This window comes from Eubalaena glacialis, chromosome 7 (genome assembly GCF_028564815.1).
Source record: "Eubalaena glacialis isolate mEubGla1 chromosome 7, mEubGla1.1.hap2.+ XY, whole genome shotgun sequence".
NCBI classification, from domain to species: domain Eukaryota; kingdom Metazoa; phylum Chordata; class Mammalia; order Artiodactyla; family Balaenidae; genus Eubalaena; species Eubalaena glacialis.
The window spans coordinates 42,912,659-42,932,315 of record NC_083722.1 but is presented as its reverse complement, the minus strand read 5'-3'; the positions used below and the strand labels follow the sequence as shown (position 1 = coordinate 42,932,315).

The following is a 19,657-nucleotide window of genomic DNA, read 5'->3' as shown; positions in this document are numbered from 1 at the left end:
AAGCACTGTCGTACTAATCTAAGATAAAAATTTATGTAGAAGTTTACATTTCCTAAAACCTTCTTTGTATTAGAAAAAAGAGAGGAATAATTCAGGTTTTCCAAATTCCTGCTGGCTTGCTATAAGTTTGAAGGAAAGAATGACAATAAAAGTTCAGCAGCTGATGAGTGGAGTGCAGTACAGGCTCCCTTTGTCCAGAGTGGAAATAAGAACATCCTGAAAATAAATTTCTATGGTGTACTTGAACTACCTGAGGCTAATACTTTGCAAACACCTCAGATAAAATAAAAAATGTGCTGTGCTATATGGTTTAAATTGTACTGTTGCTGCCCAACCAGTTCCACAGAAAAATTAATAAAACATTTATAAAATACAAGTTATCTCGTAGAATTTAAAGGTAATTAAAAACCACAAAGGCTTTGTCCTATTTTCTCATAATTTGAAGATATGAAAACCCCATAAAGACGTACTATAAAGGACTGTTGACAGCGTTATGATCCATTTTAATAAGGAAAGCATTTGCAATGAATGGTTAAAATCCATATACCATCTCTCCACCAAAGTTTCCATTTAAGACTTAAGAAGATCTTCAGTCTGAAGAAAACAATTTCATTACATTTGTCTTACCATTACCATTTAAAAATCATGTATTTATAGACATTCCATCTATAGTGTAATTAAGCACAACTAAATTTATCACACAGAACAATAACTTTACTATACATTAGTAAGTTGGTAAACACATACTTCACACCCAAAATTCCTCCCCCATAGAAATCTATTAGGATATTACAAAAAAAATCTACAATGTTCTTTGGACAAATATTTATAGCCACATTCATTTTGTATTTTAAAGTCTATTTGTAGTTACAGTATTTCATTTATTTTTGTGTATGAAGTTTCCAAACTTCTGTATAAATCCTCGAAACTTGTTTTCATTTGGCTGATATGAGTGGTAAACACCAGTGTTGTAATTAAGCATTGGGCTGGACCTGCCATAACTATTGCCCATAGTTGAGGATTTCATTTCTGGGTGGTGTGTACTGGTATTTGGCATGTTGCTTGCTGGCTGAACAGAGCTTTCAATCTTACAAAATGGCTCATAACGACTGTAAACACGCCGGTCAATTGAATGAGTTCTTATAAGCTCATCATTGGGCTTTGGTCTTGGAGAAGAAGCTGGTTTTCTTTCAGGAACAACAACTGCTTTAATCTCCTTTGAATCTCGGTACTGGATCTGCTCAGTGTTGAATCTCGGGGCAGAGGCATCTCCTGCTCTTTCCAAGAACTTGCTTTCAACTGGACCTGAAGAAGGTATAGTTTTGTTACTTTCATCAGGTGAAGAATGTATCCCCTGAGATGAACAAACTGCTACATCTTCCTTACCCTTGTGGATGCTGCCTGGAGAGCTGGATGAAGAGGAATGTTTTCTTCTAGGAGATGAATCAATTTTGGGTTCTGATTTTTTTTGTTTTTGATTCTCTTCAGCCTCAGAAACTAAAGTGTCAGAACTACTACACATTCTATAAAAGGCAGGTGCTTTATTTTTGGATAGATTTTCTTTCTTTTCTGGGGTAAGGCTAAGTAATGTCCTTAACTTCTGAGATCCCTTTTTCAAAAAACTTGGGGAACCCTTCACTTCTTTCTTGGAAGTGAGTTCTTTGTTGGGTTCTTCTTTATTCACATCAAGCAAAGCAGCAATGGAAATCGACTTGATAGCAGTGCCACTCGGAGGGTCTCTCTTGGTAACCTCCTCTTCCTCATCCTCTTCCATGGCATGGGTCACATTATGAACGCTTTTAGAACTTTTTAACAAATCCTCTTTAGGTTTTTCTGGTTGCCTAATTGGATTCCTGGTAAATGTACTATACACATAATGCTTATTATTTCCATGATTTAAATTGGCTTTCGAGTGGTCAACGAATGGGAAACTTCGCCTTTTAAGCAGATTCTCATTTTGTTGATTCTTTAGGTTTTCTGTCTGCTTATTTACAGACAAGGTTGTATATAAATAGTTGTTTGAGTCCGTGGGGCCATTTGTAGTTGGGGCTAAAACTGCCAGGTGGCTTTCGGGAACCTGTAGGGTGTGCGTTTTTGATGCCTCCGACTGCAACGGGAGCTTGGGGGTTGATTCCTGCGAGGGTTTGTCTGTCAGATGCTGTGCGCCTGTTGGGGTGTCTGGGATCTTTTTAGGCATGTCACTTCCCTGGGAACCAATGACTGTTGAATTTGAGGAATCAGTTGTACAACTGTTAACTTCCTGTTGCTCAGGTAAAGTGGGTTTAAACACAAAAGAAGAACGAAGCCGAGAGTGAGTATAAACGGTATTGGCTTTCAAATTCTCAGGACCGTCGTAGCCCTCAAACCGGTCACCTAGAGCCGATCCATTGGAATCAGGGGAAGCTTCTGAATGATCATTTAAGTAGGATTCAATTCTCCAGTTACGCAAGAATGACTTGGTGGTATGTTCAAGGGTTGGCATGCGTTGTTGCAAAAAGCGAATATGATTATCTGTCCCGTTAAAAGACCTCCGCACGTTGGAATTCCTTTCTGGAAGGTTTGTCGTCTTCCTCTGGGCAAGTCGGTCAGCAAAACTCTGGGCAGGTGTGTTCTGGTGGCCTGCATAGCCTCCCCGTGATGAGGATGCCACACTGAGACTATCTGAAGGCCTTTTCCAATTACAGGGAGCATTAGTGGTTCGATTCAGAGCCCTGTTAAGCAGCAGGTATGGTGTTGTTTCTGGCTGTTCCCCAGCATAACTATGCCTCTTCCAGTTTTCATTTATCTGACTGTGTTGATGCTGATGGATTGGACCATTAAAGTTGGGGATAAAATGAGGTTTGTATGCATGATTTCTTATGCTATATTTGTCACGTTCATTGAGAGTATATATCCCTCTGTTTTTGAAGTAGCTAGAATCTAGTTTATGAATTTTGTCTTGTCTACCAAAAAGGTTTCTTTGGCTGGAAATGGAAGCTAAGGAAGACACTGAACGCTGGAAAGTGCCATTCTCCCAGAGCGCTTTGTTGTGTTTCACCCTTGCTGACTCTTCCCGTGCAAATGAGCTGGGGACACAGGACCTGGCATAGAGAGTCCTAAATTCTTCATCAAAGGACTCAACAAGTTGTCCTGTGATTATCTGAACCATGCTGAGGTGCGCTTTTTCAAATGACCACATGTAGCTGGGAAAAAAAAAAAACAATCAAAATAGGCAAATTTTAATTGTGCTGACAATATTTAGCTCTATTAAGAAAAATGTGTCATTTAATGTCGACAAAAGAGTATTTTTGTTTATTTTCCTTAACTACCATAATTTAGAACATCTTCAGTCATTACATGCTTGCAGTACATGTCTCCCCACTCCCATATTCATATGTTAAATAACAAAGCAACACAAGTCCTGGCTTTCAATCCATCCATAATCTCAAGAAGTACAAAGAAAAGCCTGGTGTGCATTTTGCATCTCTGCCTACTAAGATTTTATGGAGTAAAATATGACATTATATTCCATATACAGCATCCTGGCAGGGTGCAGGCAAGCTGGTATTGGAGGAAAAGTTGAGAGACCTGGCCTCTGCCAAGCTGTCTATTCCACATGAACTTGGACCTCAGTTTCCTCCCGGACAGAATGAGGATAAGGACAGCATAATCCCTACAGTTCCTTATGGTCCTAGCATGTCATGATGCAAGATCGTCTGTGCTAATGCATGTATTCCATCTCTGTGGCTTAAGTGTAAGTGTAATTTAGGTGCCAGGGTTTGGAAACAGACAGGATTTGTGGCAGCAGCTTCAGCCACTAAGGGCATCCTTCACTTCACTCAGTATATACAGTAAATTCAGTCCTTACAAACCATGCCAATCAGAATGCCAATTAAGACCTTTCCATGTAGAATACAATTGCTAGGGGATTGAAGTTTGCAATTACTTTATAGTACTTTGTGGAACTTCAAATCCCTCTCCTGGAGTTTAGAGGCAACAGTTATCTTGAAGTTTCATATATAATTTTAAATCTTATTTTAGAAAATCTTGATAATGTAACATACAGAGTAACTGAGCTAAAAGGCCATTGCTAATATGTTATGTCTCAAAAAATGTACGTGATATAATGGGGGTTAATAGGAAACAAAAAGGAGACAGAGCCATTCTCCACAATAAAGGAGCTTACTGTTTATACAGGGAAGATAATAACAGAGGCAGATGGAAATATTAAAAGAATGTGCAGAACAATAATCTAAGATACATAAAATACCATAAACAGCAGTGTATAACTTAAAAATCTTCTTATTCTGATATGCTTAATTTTATCAGTATGCTTACTGAATGCATAGTATGAGAAGAATATTTTTATGTACAGATGTGTGGACCACCAGGATGACTTACAAGAAATAGTACAAAAGTGAATCATTCGAGGAATTTTCAATCCAACTGAAGGTATGAATATAAAATTTGTTAAAAACAGTAAGTAAAGGAATAAATAATCAGCTATCAAATAGAAGAAAATCCCCAGAGATGGTAAGAGTTTAGCAGTATTTTGACAGAGACTAGAAGCCTAGAAGTTCAAACTTGAAAAGTGTGGGAAAACAATTTGTGTCGAAGAAGAAATGTATGGAAAAGGAAGGAAGCAATAGTGGCTATGTTTTGGTTGAACACAGAAAACAAATTATATTTAGCTGAAATAAGAAACTATATAAGAGACTGATGAACTAGTGGGGGAAATCTTGAAAGCAAAGCAGGGAGATCACAGGATTTTTAAAAAACGTACAAAATTCTCTCTTAGTCAAATCTGTGGACAATACTTAGTATCTTCCAGGTTTTCCTATGACAATTTCAAATGAGGGTATCCAATTCAAAATTTGATTTACACACATGGATAAAAAAGTATATGTGTTTTATCTCCTCATTGTTAGTATCATGGTGTAGCAAAACACCTGTTGTGTTTTCCTGATAAAACTGTCCTTGTGACATGTGAGCTGTCACACAGTGTGTGACGTGGTGAGTACAGATGCCAGACCTCTCTAGAAATGATGGGCATTTAGCATTTCAAGAAGTTTTATGGCTAAGAAATTTGAACTAAAGAAGAAGGCATTCTGAATTTGCCTACAAGGAAAACAATGGCAATACCAGAACAGGAGAGATGAAGGCCAAAACTCCTTTACCCAAAAGGGAGTACATTTTTAACCAGTTTCTACAAAGACTGGTTCATAACAGTTCCACCAGATCCTCTTACATTTGGTAACAATAAGAAAAAGCCATAATTATTAGTCAGAAAAAAGCAAAAATGACAAGGGCTGAAAACCATCAATTTTTTTAAAAGAAGTATATTTAAAATTAACATGAAATAATAAAGAGAGTAGAGTTGTTAGATAATTGTTTTGATGAATTTTAATAATCTGTGGTCCTATGTATTCCATATTCACTTACACAAACAGTAACTTAAATTTTGCCTCTGGCTTATGATATAGATAAGATAAAGAGTTTCTGTTGCTGTTTGTTTGTTTGTTTTTTCCAACACCAATTTTAAAGTAGCTCAGTTACAGTCATCTCAACAGATATCACCTGTTAATACCTAGTAAGACAAAGTTGGTGTGAATTTATTGTTGAAGATAATCTTCAAAGTCAAGTTAAATAATAAAAATAGAAAGTACTCATTATGATGAGATTAATAAACACCATTCTATAAGTCAAGTGAACTCCCATTTTAATTAAAATTTCAATTAAAACCCCTCTAAAAACAAGTGGGTCTGACTAAATAGAAACACAAATAATGAGTCTTTAAAAGAATTCATTAATTTCAAGCACTACTTGTAATTTCTGCTCTTAACACATTTTCCTTTAAAATTCCAAAGAGGATTTTCAATATAGGGTCCCTGAGCTCAAAGAGAAATTTAGCAAATATTAACAGTTAAAACAGGCCTAAAATAGAAGCTGACATTAGGGGCTTTGGATGAATTAACTCATTTAATTCTCATGAAACAAGGTAGGTTCTATTATTATCCTCCTTTCAGAGAGGAGGAGACTAAAGGGTAACCAAGTTAAGTAACTTGTCCGTGGCCACCCCATTCAATGTGTTGCCTCCTTCTTGTGGACTTTTTAAGTTCTTAAGAGAAGAGGCAAAATTTGCCCTCACATTGTCCTGTTGACATCCACAGCTCTCCTGGCTTCCTCCTGCAGTCTTTAGTATTGAGTGACCTAGGAGTTCACGTGTTTTTGGTGTTTTTATCTGCCTATTGATATAGCCTTACTGTGTATCCCATTCAGGACCAATGCCTGGAATTTATAAGGGAGTTTGAAGGCAGCACTTATACTCTGGAGTCAGCTGGACCTAGACTGGGTTGCCAGACCTGAACTGTCTTTTGGCCCTTAGCTGTGATGTTTTGGGCAAGTCACTGAAACTTCTAGAACTTCCGTTTCATCATTTATAAAATGTAGATAAAAACAACTGCCTTGCAGAGAAGTTGTAAGGACTGGGAATGAAACGTAAGAGCCAAGCTAGAACAGAAGTAGATATATTCCACCAGTGGTACCCTAGAAAGATGCCAGAGAGTAGATCTGGGGCTGAAAAACCTTGCCTAGTGTCTACCATGGCATTTTAACAGCCAGACTCTTCAATGATTTTTCAGTAGTCCTATGATGACAACATGATAATCATCAGAGTCTCAATAATACTAAAATAAGAGCAATCCATTAGGCAGGTTCTTCAAGGTGACACACACCTTCTATTTTTATGAACAATTATTATGCTTCATACCGTTTTCATAAGGAACAAAAACACTTTTAGCATTATAGAGCTTTAGGAAACCTGAGATATTAGTCAACTCTCTCATTTTGGGGAGGAAGAACTTGAAGCCCAAGGAAGTTATGTGACTTGCACAACTACTTCACAGCCAGAACTGAAATTCAAGTTTCCAAGCTTTTCATGCAAGGGTTCTTCTTTTATTTTTAAGAAATAACTAAACAGATTACATTAAAACTTGAAACTCATAAATTCTATAAATGATTGATAATACTGGAGGTAAACACAATGATCTTACCTGTAGGAACCATACATAACTTTCTGGCAGTCAATTAACAAAAATTTCTGTTCCATTTTTCCATGAAATTTTGCTCCTGTTTTGGAAAGATAATCTTGGCCTTTTACTGTCCGCACTCGGATATTCTAGAATTGCATGTAAGTATAAAGTAAAAATTATGGCTAGAAAGGGGATATTTTGAAAAGTAAAATATGTCATCATAAAAACTTAGTAACCAAAAAAGTACACATGAAATAATTTTTTAAAACATATAACAACAACAACAAAAATAGTGAAAAGCACATTTTAAAACACCACCCAAAAAAGAAGTACTCAAGGAAAATGGTCACTTAAAATAATGTATTTTAACATAACTTATATCATTTACACCGGATGGTTCTATAAGTCACTTAGGGTCCTACTGCAAGAGCCCTTCTCAGGTTATAGTAGCATGATAACAAAATAACTAAGATTAAAATCCACCTGTCTTTTAATAAGTCAAACATCACTGAAAACACTATGCTAAATGATTGTGACAAGCAATATCCGCTGAATGAAAGAATCACTCAAGCCAGTCGTTTCAAGGTTGTAAATTAATTATGACTGGCAGCAAAGTTAACTCAGAAGCTTAAGTGCCCCACCATCAAGAAAAGCATCCTATAAAACCATCACGAAGATGGTGAAGTCACAGTCTGAAAAGTACAAGGGACCCCTTCTGTGGTCACCACCTTAAATATATGGTGTACATTTAGAGTAATATAACTTAACATGCCTTACATTCAATGACTGAGATAAAGATAAAATAGTTGAAGAAAACAAAACAAAGCATGAAATACTTACTCTGAGACGTTGAACTTGACAGCCTTGTTTCTCGGTCATACATAGGAAATGATTAAAGTTTGACTCATCAAGCAGAATGTACACAGATATCCTTCGAGTTGATGCCTCCACTATTTCTTTGAAAATGTCCACGTCTGTAAATATATCCATCACTAAAGCAATGACCTGTTAAAGATAAGAAAATGAAACAATTTTAGGTACCCAATAGAGAAAGATCTAGAAATTGCTTGCTTTCAGGAAAAATTAGACAAAACAGAAAATAGTTCAATGCATAATATATATATATATATATATATATATATATATATAAATGTATACACAAATATTTGTGCAGTTTTCTAAAATAGAAGATAGAAAAGTATATTGAAAATAAACTATATACATATTTGTAACACTAAGTAATTTCATACTAGCTTTAAGTCAAAGAGAATCTTCATTTCAGTAGAATGTTGAGTGAAGGGCAGATCCAAATCATGGCAATCAAGGTTGCCTGTAGGGTGAATAGAGGGGACAGGTAGATAGAGGGTAGAAATTGGTGCTACAGTTTTCATGGGAAATATTTCCAGGGAAAAGCAAGATTTCTGTAACTCGTTGTTAAGAATAAAAGTCTTGGAGAACTAGGACAGAGAAAAAAGTCTTCTAGAAATAGAAATATAGCTAAGAAAGGACCAAAGATAAGAAAGGGTCTAAGAAGACTTGAAGACCAGAAAATTAAATACATATGCTTAAAATTAGCTTAGCAGACAGAACAAGTAAAAGAAAACAAAATGGACAAAAGATATGATTAAAAAGGTAAATGCAGAGAGAAATATCCTAAGGAACAGACCCCTAAAATGGAGAGAGTCCAAGTTAACTGTTGGAAACAGAACCATTATTGCCTTCGAGAAGCAGCGGAAGTGAAATGATGCTGAAAGAAAGGGAAATCATTCTACTGACTATATGCCAGATGAGAAGGACAGAATCCCTGCCCTTTGTGAAGCTTACAAAGTGGGGGAAGAAACCACAAGCAATACAGAGAAGAGGTAAATTATGTGATAAGCTATAAGATGATGTTTATTGGGAAAAAATTAGAGCAGGATAAGGGGGAATCACAGTTCCCTGGAAATTGAGAAGTAGGGGTTTGGGGCTTTCGGGGTAAGCCTTTCTGAGAAAATGTCCTTTGAGGAAGTCCTCAAGATGGATATCCTGAGGAAGCATGTCCCAGGCAGGGGGACCCAGCAATGCAAAGGTCCTATATCAGGTTCAAGAAACTGAAAGGGCAGAAATAAAACAAGAAAGGGAGAAACTAATCACAATGCCTTGAAGGCATTATAAAGACTTCAGTGGTTTTTCCTGAATAAGAGTGTAAGCTGTTGAGGGTTATTATTGAAGTAATAATATGGTCTCATTTATGTTAGAAAAGGATTGTTCAGGCTACTGTGTTAAGAACAGACTTTAAGGCTGGAAGGCAGGGTGGAAACAGGGAGGCCAGTTAGAACTATTGGAGCAATTCCAGTGGGAGGTGATGGTGGCCAGGACCAGATGGTGCTGGTACCAGCCACTATCAGCGATGAGGAGAAATGGTCAGCACTGGATATTTTGAGTCAAAAGGACTTCTAGATGAACTGAATATGGGATGTGGGAGAAAGAGGGGGAAAAAGAGGATGACTGTAAGATTTTTCAGCTCACCAACCTGAAGGACAGAGTTGTCATCAACTGAGATAGGGGAGGGTACAGCTACACTAAATTTTAGGTAAAAGACTGAAAAGGCAAGTTAAGTTTGAGGGACTTGGATATTCAAGTGGAATACTGAGTAGGGAGGTCTAGGCCAGAGCTGTCAACTGGGTGTTGTAGTGTAGAGATGACAATTAAATCCAAGTCATCCAGGGAGACTGGATGAATAGTTAGGAGATCTAGTACAAGAGGGGCTAGCAAAGGAAGACTAAAAGAAGGGGCATCCTGAGAGGCAAGTTAAGACAGGGTATCAAGAAGAAGGGTGCCCTCAAGAGTGTCATACCCTATTGCAAGGCCAAGTAACATGAGGATTAAGCATTCATAGGATTTAGTAATATACAGGTTATTGATGACTTCACAGTGTAGTTTTAGTGGAGTGGTGAGAGCAAAAGCTTTCTTGGGAGGGGTTTAATGGGTTTGAGAGGACAGATACTGAAAGTAGCAGGTATAGGTAACTCTTTTTGAGTAATCTGGCTACAATGAGAAGCAGAAAAATAGAACAGTAGCTGTGGGTAAAGCTGGGTCAAGAGAAGTTGTATTTTTTGTTTTGTTTTAAGGTGAGAGAAATAACAGCAGGTCTGTGTGCTAATGAAATGCTCCAGTAAAGAGTGAAAATCAGTGATGCAAGAGATGGTGGGAGGTGGGATGGGGAAACAAGGGATTTCTGGAGGAAGGCCTTTGAGCAGGCAATACAAGACAGGATCTAGTGTAAAAAATAATTAGAGCACAGGGAATAAAGATCTGCAAAAGATCATTGTACTACCAAGCCAGAAGGCCAGGTACAAGGTGCAGGTGCTGGTGGAAGTACAGATGTGGTGGAGGGGCTATGAACGTTCTCCTCTGAATAATGCCACTTTCTCAGTGAAATGGGAGGCAAGGTCTTCAACTGAGAAGACCTTGGATTATGGAAGCCACGTTAGCGGTATGAGGAAAGGGGGTTAAGTAGTCAGCTAGGAGGGTAGAAGAGGGAACAGACTACAGAATATAGTATGACTGCAGGGTGGCATTAAGGACCCACCAAATCATAAATTTAAAATCAGACCAGTCAATGTGGTTGAGAGCTATTCTCTCTCACCAAGGAACAAAAATTGTCAAGAAATGAGAAGGAAAGAAATGTCCTGGGAATAGACACACGGCAACAACAGCTAGGATAATGTACTGGATACATTGCAAGTATGTTAGAACATGAAGAAGGTCATGGATAATATATGATTTAATCCAATAAGATGTTAGAACAAAATACTGGGCCATGTTCAAATTATACAAGATGATGACATTCTTTAAACTACCAGTGAAACATACTTCAATCAGATTTTCTTTAGGAAGAACAATTTCAGTCACTCTAATGGCCTCATGTGATCGTTTCCTTATTTATAAATGGTATGAGGTGCCAGGAGAAGGGAGAAGCTAGTGAGAACAGCCTCACCTGTGTCTTGTGCATATTCTCTATAAAATCAAACATGCAAAAAACCTTCAATCACATCCACAATTATTAATGAATGCATTTATATACAATAATGAGTGATGTGATGGTGTATGGACATTGAGATAAAGAAATGAAAATGTCCATTTTATAAACTTATTTTACAAAATAACTTTAAAAAACATATGTCTGGAGCAGTCTAGCACTAATTTTTTTTTTAACTAGAAAGGAATTTTTTAAAATAAAGAAACATTATTATACTACATGGTATTCTTTATAAAAAATTAATCAGTATATCTAAAGAATTTATTTTTAATTTGTCTGATAGTCTCCTGTAACAAATTACTTGAGACTTTGGAAATGAACAAAAACTCATGACCAGATAAATAAAGTGTTTTGTTTGTAAAAAGTAATTGAAGTCACTCAGCCAATGGAATATTCTAGCACATAAAAGGAAGAACAAATGACAGTCTCTCTTGCATGACAGATAACACAATGCCTCAGGATCCGGGAGACCAGAGTACACATCTTTGACAAGTTTATGTGATGTCAATGGAGTCAGGTACCTTATCAGGATTTCTGGTTCCCAGCACCCAGTAGATACCTTGAAAACTTATATAAAGTCTACAGAAAATTTCAGCTGTGCCAAGAAAGGCAAAATAAAATGTAGCCTTTTTTTAAAATTTAATGGTGGGTTACATTCATGGAAAGGAATGATAATTAGAAATGAGGTATGCCAAACCTGATCTGAAGGTGTTACACTCCTAGCTAGTTAACTAAATCACACTGTGCTGTAGAAATAACCACAATGACCATATATAATGAAATAAAAATGATATACCTGATTAGTACAAGGCTTTTCAAAAAGTACGTTAATTGATTTCATAAGTCAATACAGAAACCAGTTGCATTAAATGGTATTCATTAAACTACCATGTTATATAATTTTAAACTTCTTCTCTTGCTTCTTCATTAATTACTGTTTTATTCTTGTTTGATAAATTGAAAAAGTAAACAAGCAAATGCATTCATCAGCAACATGAGACTTAGAAAACTTTCAGGAAGATATTCTGAGTGACTTTTAAGATTTGAGTGAAACTTTGCATCTTTTAGTAGTTTCAGAGAAACTGATTCAAGGATATGAGTTTCCACTTATTTTTCTCAGGGTAGTAAATTTTCCTTAAGTGTCCTAGACATACTGAATTAAAATAATATAAACAGTGACAATAAATTTATGATAACTTCATGATACAATTTAAGCCCATTTAGGAAAGTAAATAATGAGTTGTTATGTAATTCAGAGAAAGGGGAAAAAAGCTCTAATTGTACAAGGTTGTTAGGGTGGGTACCCAGTAGAATGAAATACACCACCAGGGCTTCATGAATAAGCCTTAAATAATGAATAAAGATTATTTTTAGTCATCCAAGCTGGAAGACTAGCATTATAGAAATAGAGGCAAAAATTAGAATGATGGTAACAGTAATATTATAATAAATGTTTATTGAATTAACCTAAAGTTAAACACAAAGATTATCACACTTATGAATATGGAACAAATTTACTTAGGATTTATCTGCATAACTGCTATGAAGGATCTTGAAAATCTGACACATGTTTAGATTTGATCTTGAGAGCAATATAAATCCTGAAGAGGAAAATATGTGCACAAAATAGTATCTTGGGAAAATGTATCTGATAGCAACATTCATACTGAAAATATCTAAACTCTAATGAATCATATTGACTAAAGAGGATCATGAAGCCCTCTTTTTATGATAATGTTATAAGTGCAGTGAAATATTTTTTAAAATGTGAGGCAGAAACCAATGACAAGAAAAATGAAAAGTATGATAGATTTGATAGAAAACGTTCATCACAATGTTGACACTGAATTACTTGCATTTCCTTAGAAATATGCCTCACCATCTTCAGAATTTTAATTTTGAAACCCATACTGTTTTTTCCACTATAATCCATTAAGATAGAACACTATTAGCAATATGCTTTTATATGACCTAGATACTTAAAGAAATGTAAGTATACCTTTGGTTAATGATCTGTAGTCACAGAACTGTCAGTATTACCCTCAAAATTGAAAAAGTGAATATTATACCTTTTATGCTTCAAAATACTAAGCACGATTTGAAAGGATTCGGACTTCCTTGGTAATTGCCTACATATATACAGGAGGATTTACCTTTTTCCAACAGAAGGAACTCTAATAAGGAGTTCAAATTAAAAAAAAAATCAACAAAGCTTTTTAATAACCGTATCTATAATAAAATTCAACACAACTAGAAAACCTTAAGAATTGAGTAATAGAAATCAAGGGAAATGATCACTTAGGAAATATATATCTCTGAGTCTGTAATGCCTGTTAAAAGCAATGTGCTAAATGGATTTCAGAAAAAAGAGAGCCTGATATTAAGAATAAGTGCTTTTGGTCCTTATCCTTCTGCAGCTTAAATAAAAGTATCCATTTTGTGTGAAATTTCATATATAATATATTGTATGCACTATAATATTGTTTAGTAAGTTTCAGCTTTACATTATGAATGCCATAATTTTTGCACATATATAAGCATCTATACTAGTAGCTAAATTGATATCAACTGGTTTGGTCTGCCATAAATTGTGTAACCTTTGGAAAGTCAGTGAAATGATTCTGAGTCTCACTGACCTCTATTATGTATTAAATAAATCACAGACGATTGTGTGTGTACCAAGTTCTAAAATTCTATGTTTCAGTAACTATTCATTCACTCCCAATTACCCAACAATTGGATTAAAACATGCATTGTACTTAGCTTGTAAAAATCTCACCTACCACGACCTGGTGAAAGTGAAAAACAAACAAAAAAAATCCTGGGTATTGTACTAAAATTCAATAGAAGATGTAAGGGGGAATGTTTGGGCTGTGTTATGGCTACAACATAAATCTGTAGAAGTAGTACATATGTTTGACAACGCAGAAGAGTTGCATAATTATGGATATTTCCCTCCCTTTCTGCATTGTGTTACATGATTGAAAGTACTTATACACCAGTATTATGGACTGAATGTTTGCGTCTTCCAAAAATGCATATTTTGAAATCCGGATCAGGCTTAAAAGAAACAGCAAGAAGAGCCATAGTCCTTTTACTGATTTCACAGTTCAACCCTCTTACAAGTTCTCATTTCCCCAGCACTTCCAAAAAGTGACTTCTCCTGAAACTTGGCCTGACAAGGGTCCTGAGCATGGGCCCCCAAGCCAAGGTGTCAGAATCTAGATCTTGGCAAACTGACCAAAGTAACTTGTTTTCCTGAGACTCTTAGGAGATCTCCTTTAATCTGTAGCATAACTATCCATTGGCTTGGAATAACTATTATCTTATTTAAATTTTTCCAATATAAAGGGACATCTGTCAGGAAGAAAGGAGTGAAGGGCACTGCAGGTGGAAAGACAAAGAGGGAAGAAAGGAATAAGAATCTATTACTAGTTGTGTTGGGAAAATTGTAGAGTAGCACTTAAAGGGGAGGAAACGTTTGGGTAACAGGATCTGAAGCATTAAGAATACTCACCAGGAACAGCATTAGAACCCATTTTGTTGGGACATGGAAATCTGCTGAGGAGGAGTTAGCCATAAGGCTAGAAAGATTAGAAAGGTCAATTTGGCCAAGATTGTAGAGGGCAGCCCTTGCTCGCCAGGCTAACTACAGATTCCATAAGGCACAATGGGGAAGCATGTAAAGCTTTTCACCAAAGAATTATGTAATTGGAAAAATACTTAAGAAGATTAATATGTTAGTATACATGGGATGAGTGAGAAACTGGAACACCTACCAGCAAGTAGAGGAGTTAGGAGGTTTCAATCCTAATGCAGCATAAATGTGTAAGATCCCAATGTGAATGAAGGCAGCAGGAATAGAAGGAAGGGAGGTAAAGCTGCAAAGGATGACTTGACAAGACTCAGTGGCTGAGTGCTTGAGAAAGACAACAGAGAGAGGATAGTCAGGTCTCATCAGGTATTAGAGACCTAAATTACATGGAAAATTATTGTACCATTATAAGAAAATTTAAAATTTGAAAGGAGTATTTTGTATATAAGGAAATTCAAAACAACGTGATAAACACCATGCTAAAAAGTTGTACTCTGTTTTTCCTATCTACCTATTTATCTATTCATCCATCCTTTCATCCATGCTTTTATAAAATTAGCCATTGAAACTTAAGTGTTTTTAGGCATACAGGAAAAGTTGGGTGGACCTCAAAGGAATAAAATAGGAAAGAGGTAATACAGTTGATGGCATACAATCTCAGTGGAGTCAGAATGGGATGGCATGAGCAGAGGAGGAAGAGTTTGCCTTAGAATTAGGTTCTACGGATGTGCTAAGACTACAGGAAAGAAGAGAATGAGTACTAACTGCAAGAAACATTTTGATGGTGTATAGGGTATTGTGAGAGGAGAAAAGGGAAACAGATTAGGTGACTGTCACTGGATGCCCTCAGCATACACTTCATGGCTGGGGGTAAAGCCTTCCTCTGCGGCTGTGGTTAGTGAAGGCTCAGACTGTGGGCTTGCATGGGAATGAAGAAGGTCCAGAACAGTTGCTCTGAGGAATACAGTACAGAGTTAACAGGAAATTAAAAGTTATGCAGTATAACAGTGAGAGGCCAACTGAACTTTTTTTTTTAATGTAAAGTTGAAATTGACTTTTTAGCAAGTTTTTGAGAAATTTTCCATCAACATTCAACAAATGTCAAAAGACATTTAGGTAACAGAGAAATTTCAATACTGACTAGGTATTTAATAGTAATGCTTTTCTTAGGTTTGATTATTTTTTTTAAAAAGCCCTTATTTTTTAGAGAATTATATTGAAGCAATTACAGATGAAATGAAATAATCTGTTACATGTGATTTTCTTCAACTTAATTCAGCAGCAGTGGGGGATACGGAGGAAACAAAATTGAACACAAGTTGATAATTAATGAAACAGGGTGGTGGGTACATGAGGAATCATTATCATATTCTCTCTTCTTTTATGTACGTTTGAAAGTTTCCAAAGCAAGATGATAAGTAATCAAGAAACTATCTAAACTTTCACTCCACCCATCGTATTCCTTCTCACTCTTTTCTATTTTTATCTTTTTAGCTCAGATATCATCCTTGCTAAATTTCCCCTTTATTTTTGTACTCCTTCTTCCTAAGTCACTCTTCAGTGTTTCCTTTACTTCCACAAATATCTGTCCCTACGTATCTCTCTGATTCTGTCATTTTTCTAGCGAGGTGAACTAAGAGAAGAACATAACCTTTTTGAGCCTCAAATTTCTTATCTATAAAATCAAGTGAATAACTCCTATTCTGTAGGAATGTTGGGAAAATTGAGATGCTGTATATCAAGTCTGTAATAAGTGGCCCATGGTATAGGATGTTACACAGTATAAGAACATGGCAAAGGATCACTGAATAGTTGCTACTATTAATAAAAACGTGGGTGATAACAGAGCTTGAAGAATAGACATTCTGTTATATTTGAGCAAAATTTTATAGTCCCTAATTTAAAGAGATGAGTAAAATGTTTCACATGTTTCAAGCCATTATTTTCTTAATTTATAGCATTGGCCTTAACCAAATATTCCCCAATAATTAAAACAGCAATTACAACAAAACAGAACAAAACTTTCTATTCATGTTTTAAGAGGCTGCATTCTTTACTTGAGCAATAACTGTGTTACTTTAATGTCAACAATTAATTAACCTGACATAAAAAAATCAAACATACCACATGGCAAAAATACCACAGGTCCTATTTATTCAATAGTAATTTCTATCTGGATAAGAAACTTGAATATCAAGGTATCAAGGAGTTACACAGAAGTTATGAAATATTGCAGTAGCATTTTTGTATTTAGTATAAGTCTTTCCTATGTCTTTATAGTCAAGTTATATGCACCTAATCCTCTGTTTATTTAACTCTACTACTCTCTTTCTCTCTTGGATAATTTTTTTCACTGTTAGCTTCTGAGAATTGTGTATTATTTTTCACTTTGATGCCTGAAAGTTGAAAGTCCACATACCTTTGGTGGTAGAGAAGAGTCATTCTAAAAGCTAAGAGACAGGGGAAATAATTTAATTTTCAGGGGCTCATCAAGCTAAATTGAAAAACGTTAACCGCATTACCTAGAATATTTCCTGAATAATCCCTCTCCAACACACTCCAGGTTTCTTAAGTATTTTGAACACCTAATGATACTCATTCTATTCAGATAAACAATATACAGACACAAAACAGCAAATGTTTTTCAGTTGGGCGACGGAAACAAGACACAGATTTCCTATTTTACTAGCAACTATGTCATTTTCAAGTCTTCATTAATATGATTAAAATCTCATTGTGAGGGTTTCCCTGGTGGCGCAGTGGTTGAGAATCTGCCTGCTAACGCAGGGGACACGGGTTCGAGCCCTGGTCTGGGAGGATCCCACATGCCGCAGAGCAACTAGGCCCGTAAGCCACAACTGCTGAGCCTGCGTGTCTGGAGCGTGTGCTCTGCAACAAGAGAGGCCGCGATACTGAAGAGGTCCATGTACCGCGATGAAGAGTGGCCCCCGCTTGCCGCAACTAGAGAAAGCCCTCGCACAGAAACGAAGACCCAACACAGCCAAAAATAAATATAAAAATAAATAAATAAAGATTACTATTAAAAAAAAAACTCATTGTGAGAATCTTTCCTTTCTCTGCTGAGAAAATTCTAAAGTATAATTTATTTATTTTTCTTATATAGGTTCAGAAGAAGGAACTTGTCAGAATTCTAGGTTGAAAGTCTGTTTCACTTTATTACATATTTTATATCTGAAATTTGAGGTTTTATCAAAAGGAAACTGTCTTTATCAAAAGCTGAAATAGCCACATTTATTCCAAACATTTTTATTAACTTAAACCAAATTGTTTTATCTGTAAAATTAAGAAAGATCCATGTCTTTACATATCACCCTTGATTAATATTCTACATAAATATGTTATTGAAAAATAAAATATGTTTCATATAACTATATCCTCAAGCAGCTGGTAAAGCTATAGATTTTGGCAAAATGGAAATTAATGATTAAACAAGAGGAATAGAATGAGATGAGGACAAAAGAGGAGAAAAACTATACAAAAATTCTCTTGGAGTAATACATTAAATTTGGTTATTATACCAAATTTGTAAAATGACATTTGAAAAGTCATTTAAACTCTAAGTATTTCCAAAGGCCAAATAATTTCATCTTTTACATATAAGGACACAAATAATATTAAAAAGGTACTTCCATTCTAACAAAATTCAAGTAGGAGTTTCAATCTGGGCCAGTGAAATATATATATATTTTAAGTTATTTATTATTTATTTATTATTTATTTTTGGCTGTGTTGGGTCTTCGTTTCTGTGTGAGGGCTTTCTCTAGTTGTGGCAAGCGGGGGCCACTCTTCATCGCGATGCTCGGACCTCTCACTATCGCAGCCTCTCTTGTTGCGGAGCACAGGCTCCAGACGCGCAGGCTCAGTAGTTGTGGCTCACGGGCCTAGTTGCTCCGCGGCATGTGGGATCTTCCCAGACCAGGGCTCGAACCCGTGTCCCCTGCATTGGCAGGCAGATTCTCAACCACTGCGCCACCAGGGAAGCCCTGGGCCAGTGAAATATTTTTGAAACAACTTAAATATGCCTGCAATTTAGGTTTCTTGAGACTTAATTTTTGAAAATAGATCAAATGGCAAAAGAAAAGTACACTGGATAAGCATTAAAACATTCAGATAAAGAAAAAAATTATCCAAATCATTAAAATGTGAAGCAGTTCAATAAGAAATCTAAACTTAAGCTTTTATTATTGAGCTGATCAAAGGCAACAGAAAGCCTGCCGATTGATAAGGAGACCAAAGGAATCTGTCCTCTGAGAGGATTGTAGAAAAGGGGTATGCAGAACGCTCTCATGAATTTAATGAAATGATAGGAGGGAACACTGTCAATGACATATTTAGTTTCAAATTAAATTAAATTAAATTAAAGAAATTAAAGTTTCATGAGAATCTAGAAAAGATTCCCAACCACACTTTCTCAGATAGGCTAATTATTCAGTTAAAAGATCATCTCACAGTTTTTTTAGACATTATGTTAGATTACTCTTTTTTACTTTGAAATCAAACTTCCTAAGTAAAATTTAGGAGCATTTCTTTCAATTCTAGTATCTGGATCAGAAAGTAAACAAACAAGTGGTTAGCAACATTCTTATGACATGAAAAGAATGTATAAAATATTTTTCATAATTAGACACACACACATGGGGAGGGGAGAGGGAGAGAGAGAGAGAGAGATTGATCGATTATCTGTCTCGTTCTCTCTACCTCCAGGGGAAAAATTACAAAGAACAGACTAAGAAAGGAAAAATTGCAACAATTTCACAATTATGCCAGGGACAATGACATTTTCTTTTCTTCTTGGTATATACATATTTTTACAAAACTGACATTATTTATGTAATGTGTATGCCATATATTTGTCATTCTAGACAAATGCCTCCTCAAAAAATTAAAAATAGAACTACCATATGATCTAACAAATCCACGCCTGGTTATTTATCTGAAGAATACAGAAAGAATAACTCAGAAGGATATATGCATCCCTATGTTCCTTGCAGCACTATTTACAATAGTCAA

The 19,657-nt window shown here is 35.9% G+C and overlaps 1 protein-coding gene across 2 annotated transcripts in view; it reads right to left on the bottom strand.

Moving 5' to 3' along the window:
• Positions 1-617: 617 nt before the first annotated feature.
• The window catches only part of FAM83B (family with sequence similarity 83 member B), an 88,584-nt gene continuing 69,544 nt past the window's right edge, over positions 618-19,657 (bottom strand). Inside the window, exons 3-6 of one of the 2 annotated variants that reach the window (XM_061195177.1) lie at positions 7,851-8,015; positions 7,032-7,156; positions 1,387-3,182; positions 618-1,305 (exon numbers count right to left, since the gene is read on the bottom strand). In XM_061195177.1, coding sequence (XP_061051160.1) covers positions 878-1,305; positions 1,387-3,182; positions 7,032-7,156; positions 7,851-8,015 — 2,514 coding nt within the window. In that variant the 3' untranslated portion in view covers positions 618-877. Of the gene's footprint in view, positions 3,183-7,031; positions 7,157-7,850; positions 8,016-19,657 lie in introns of both variants that reach the window. The other variant, XM_061195176.1, reaches the window with a different exon arrangement.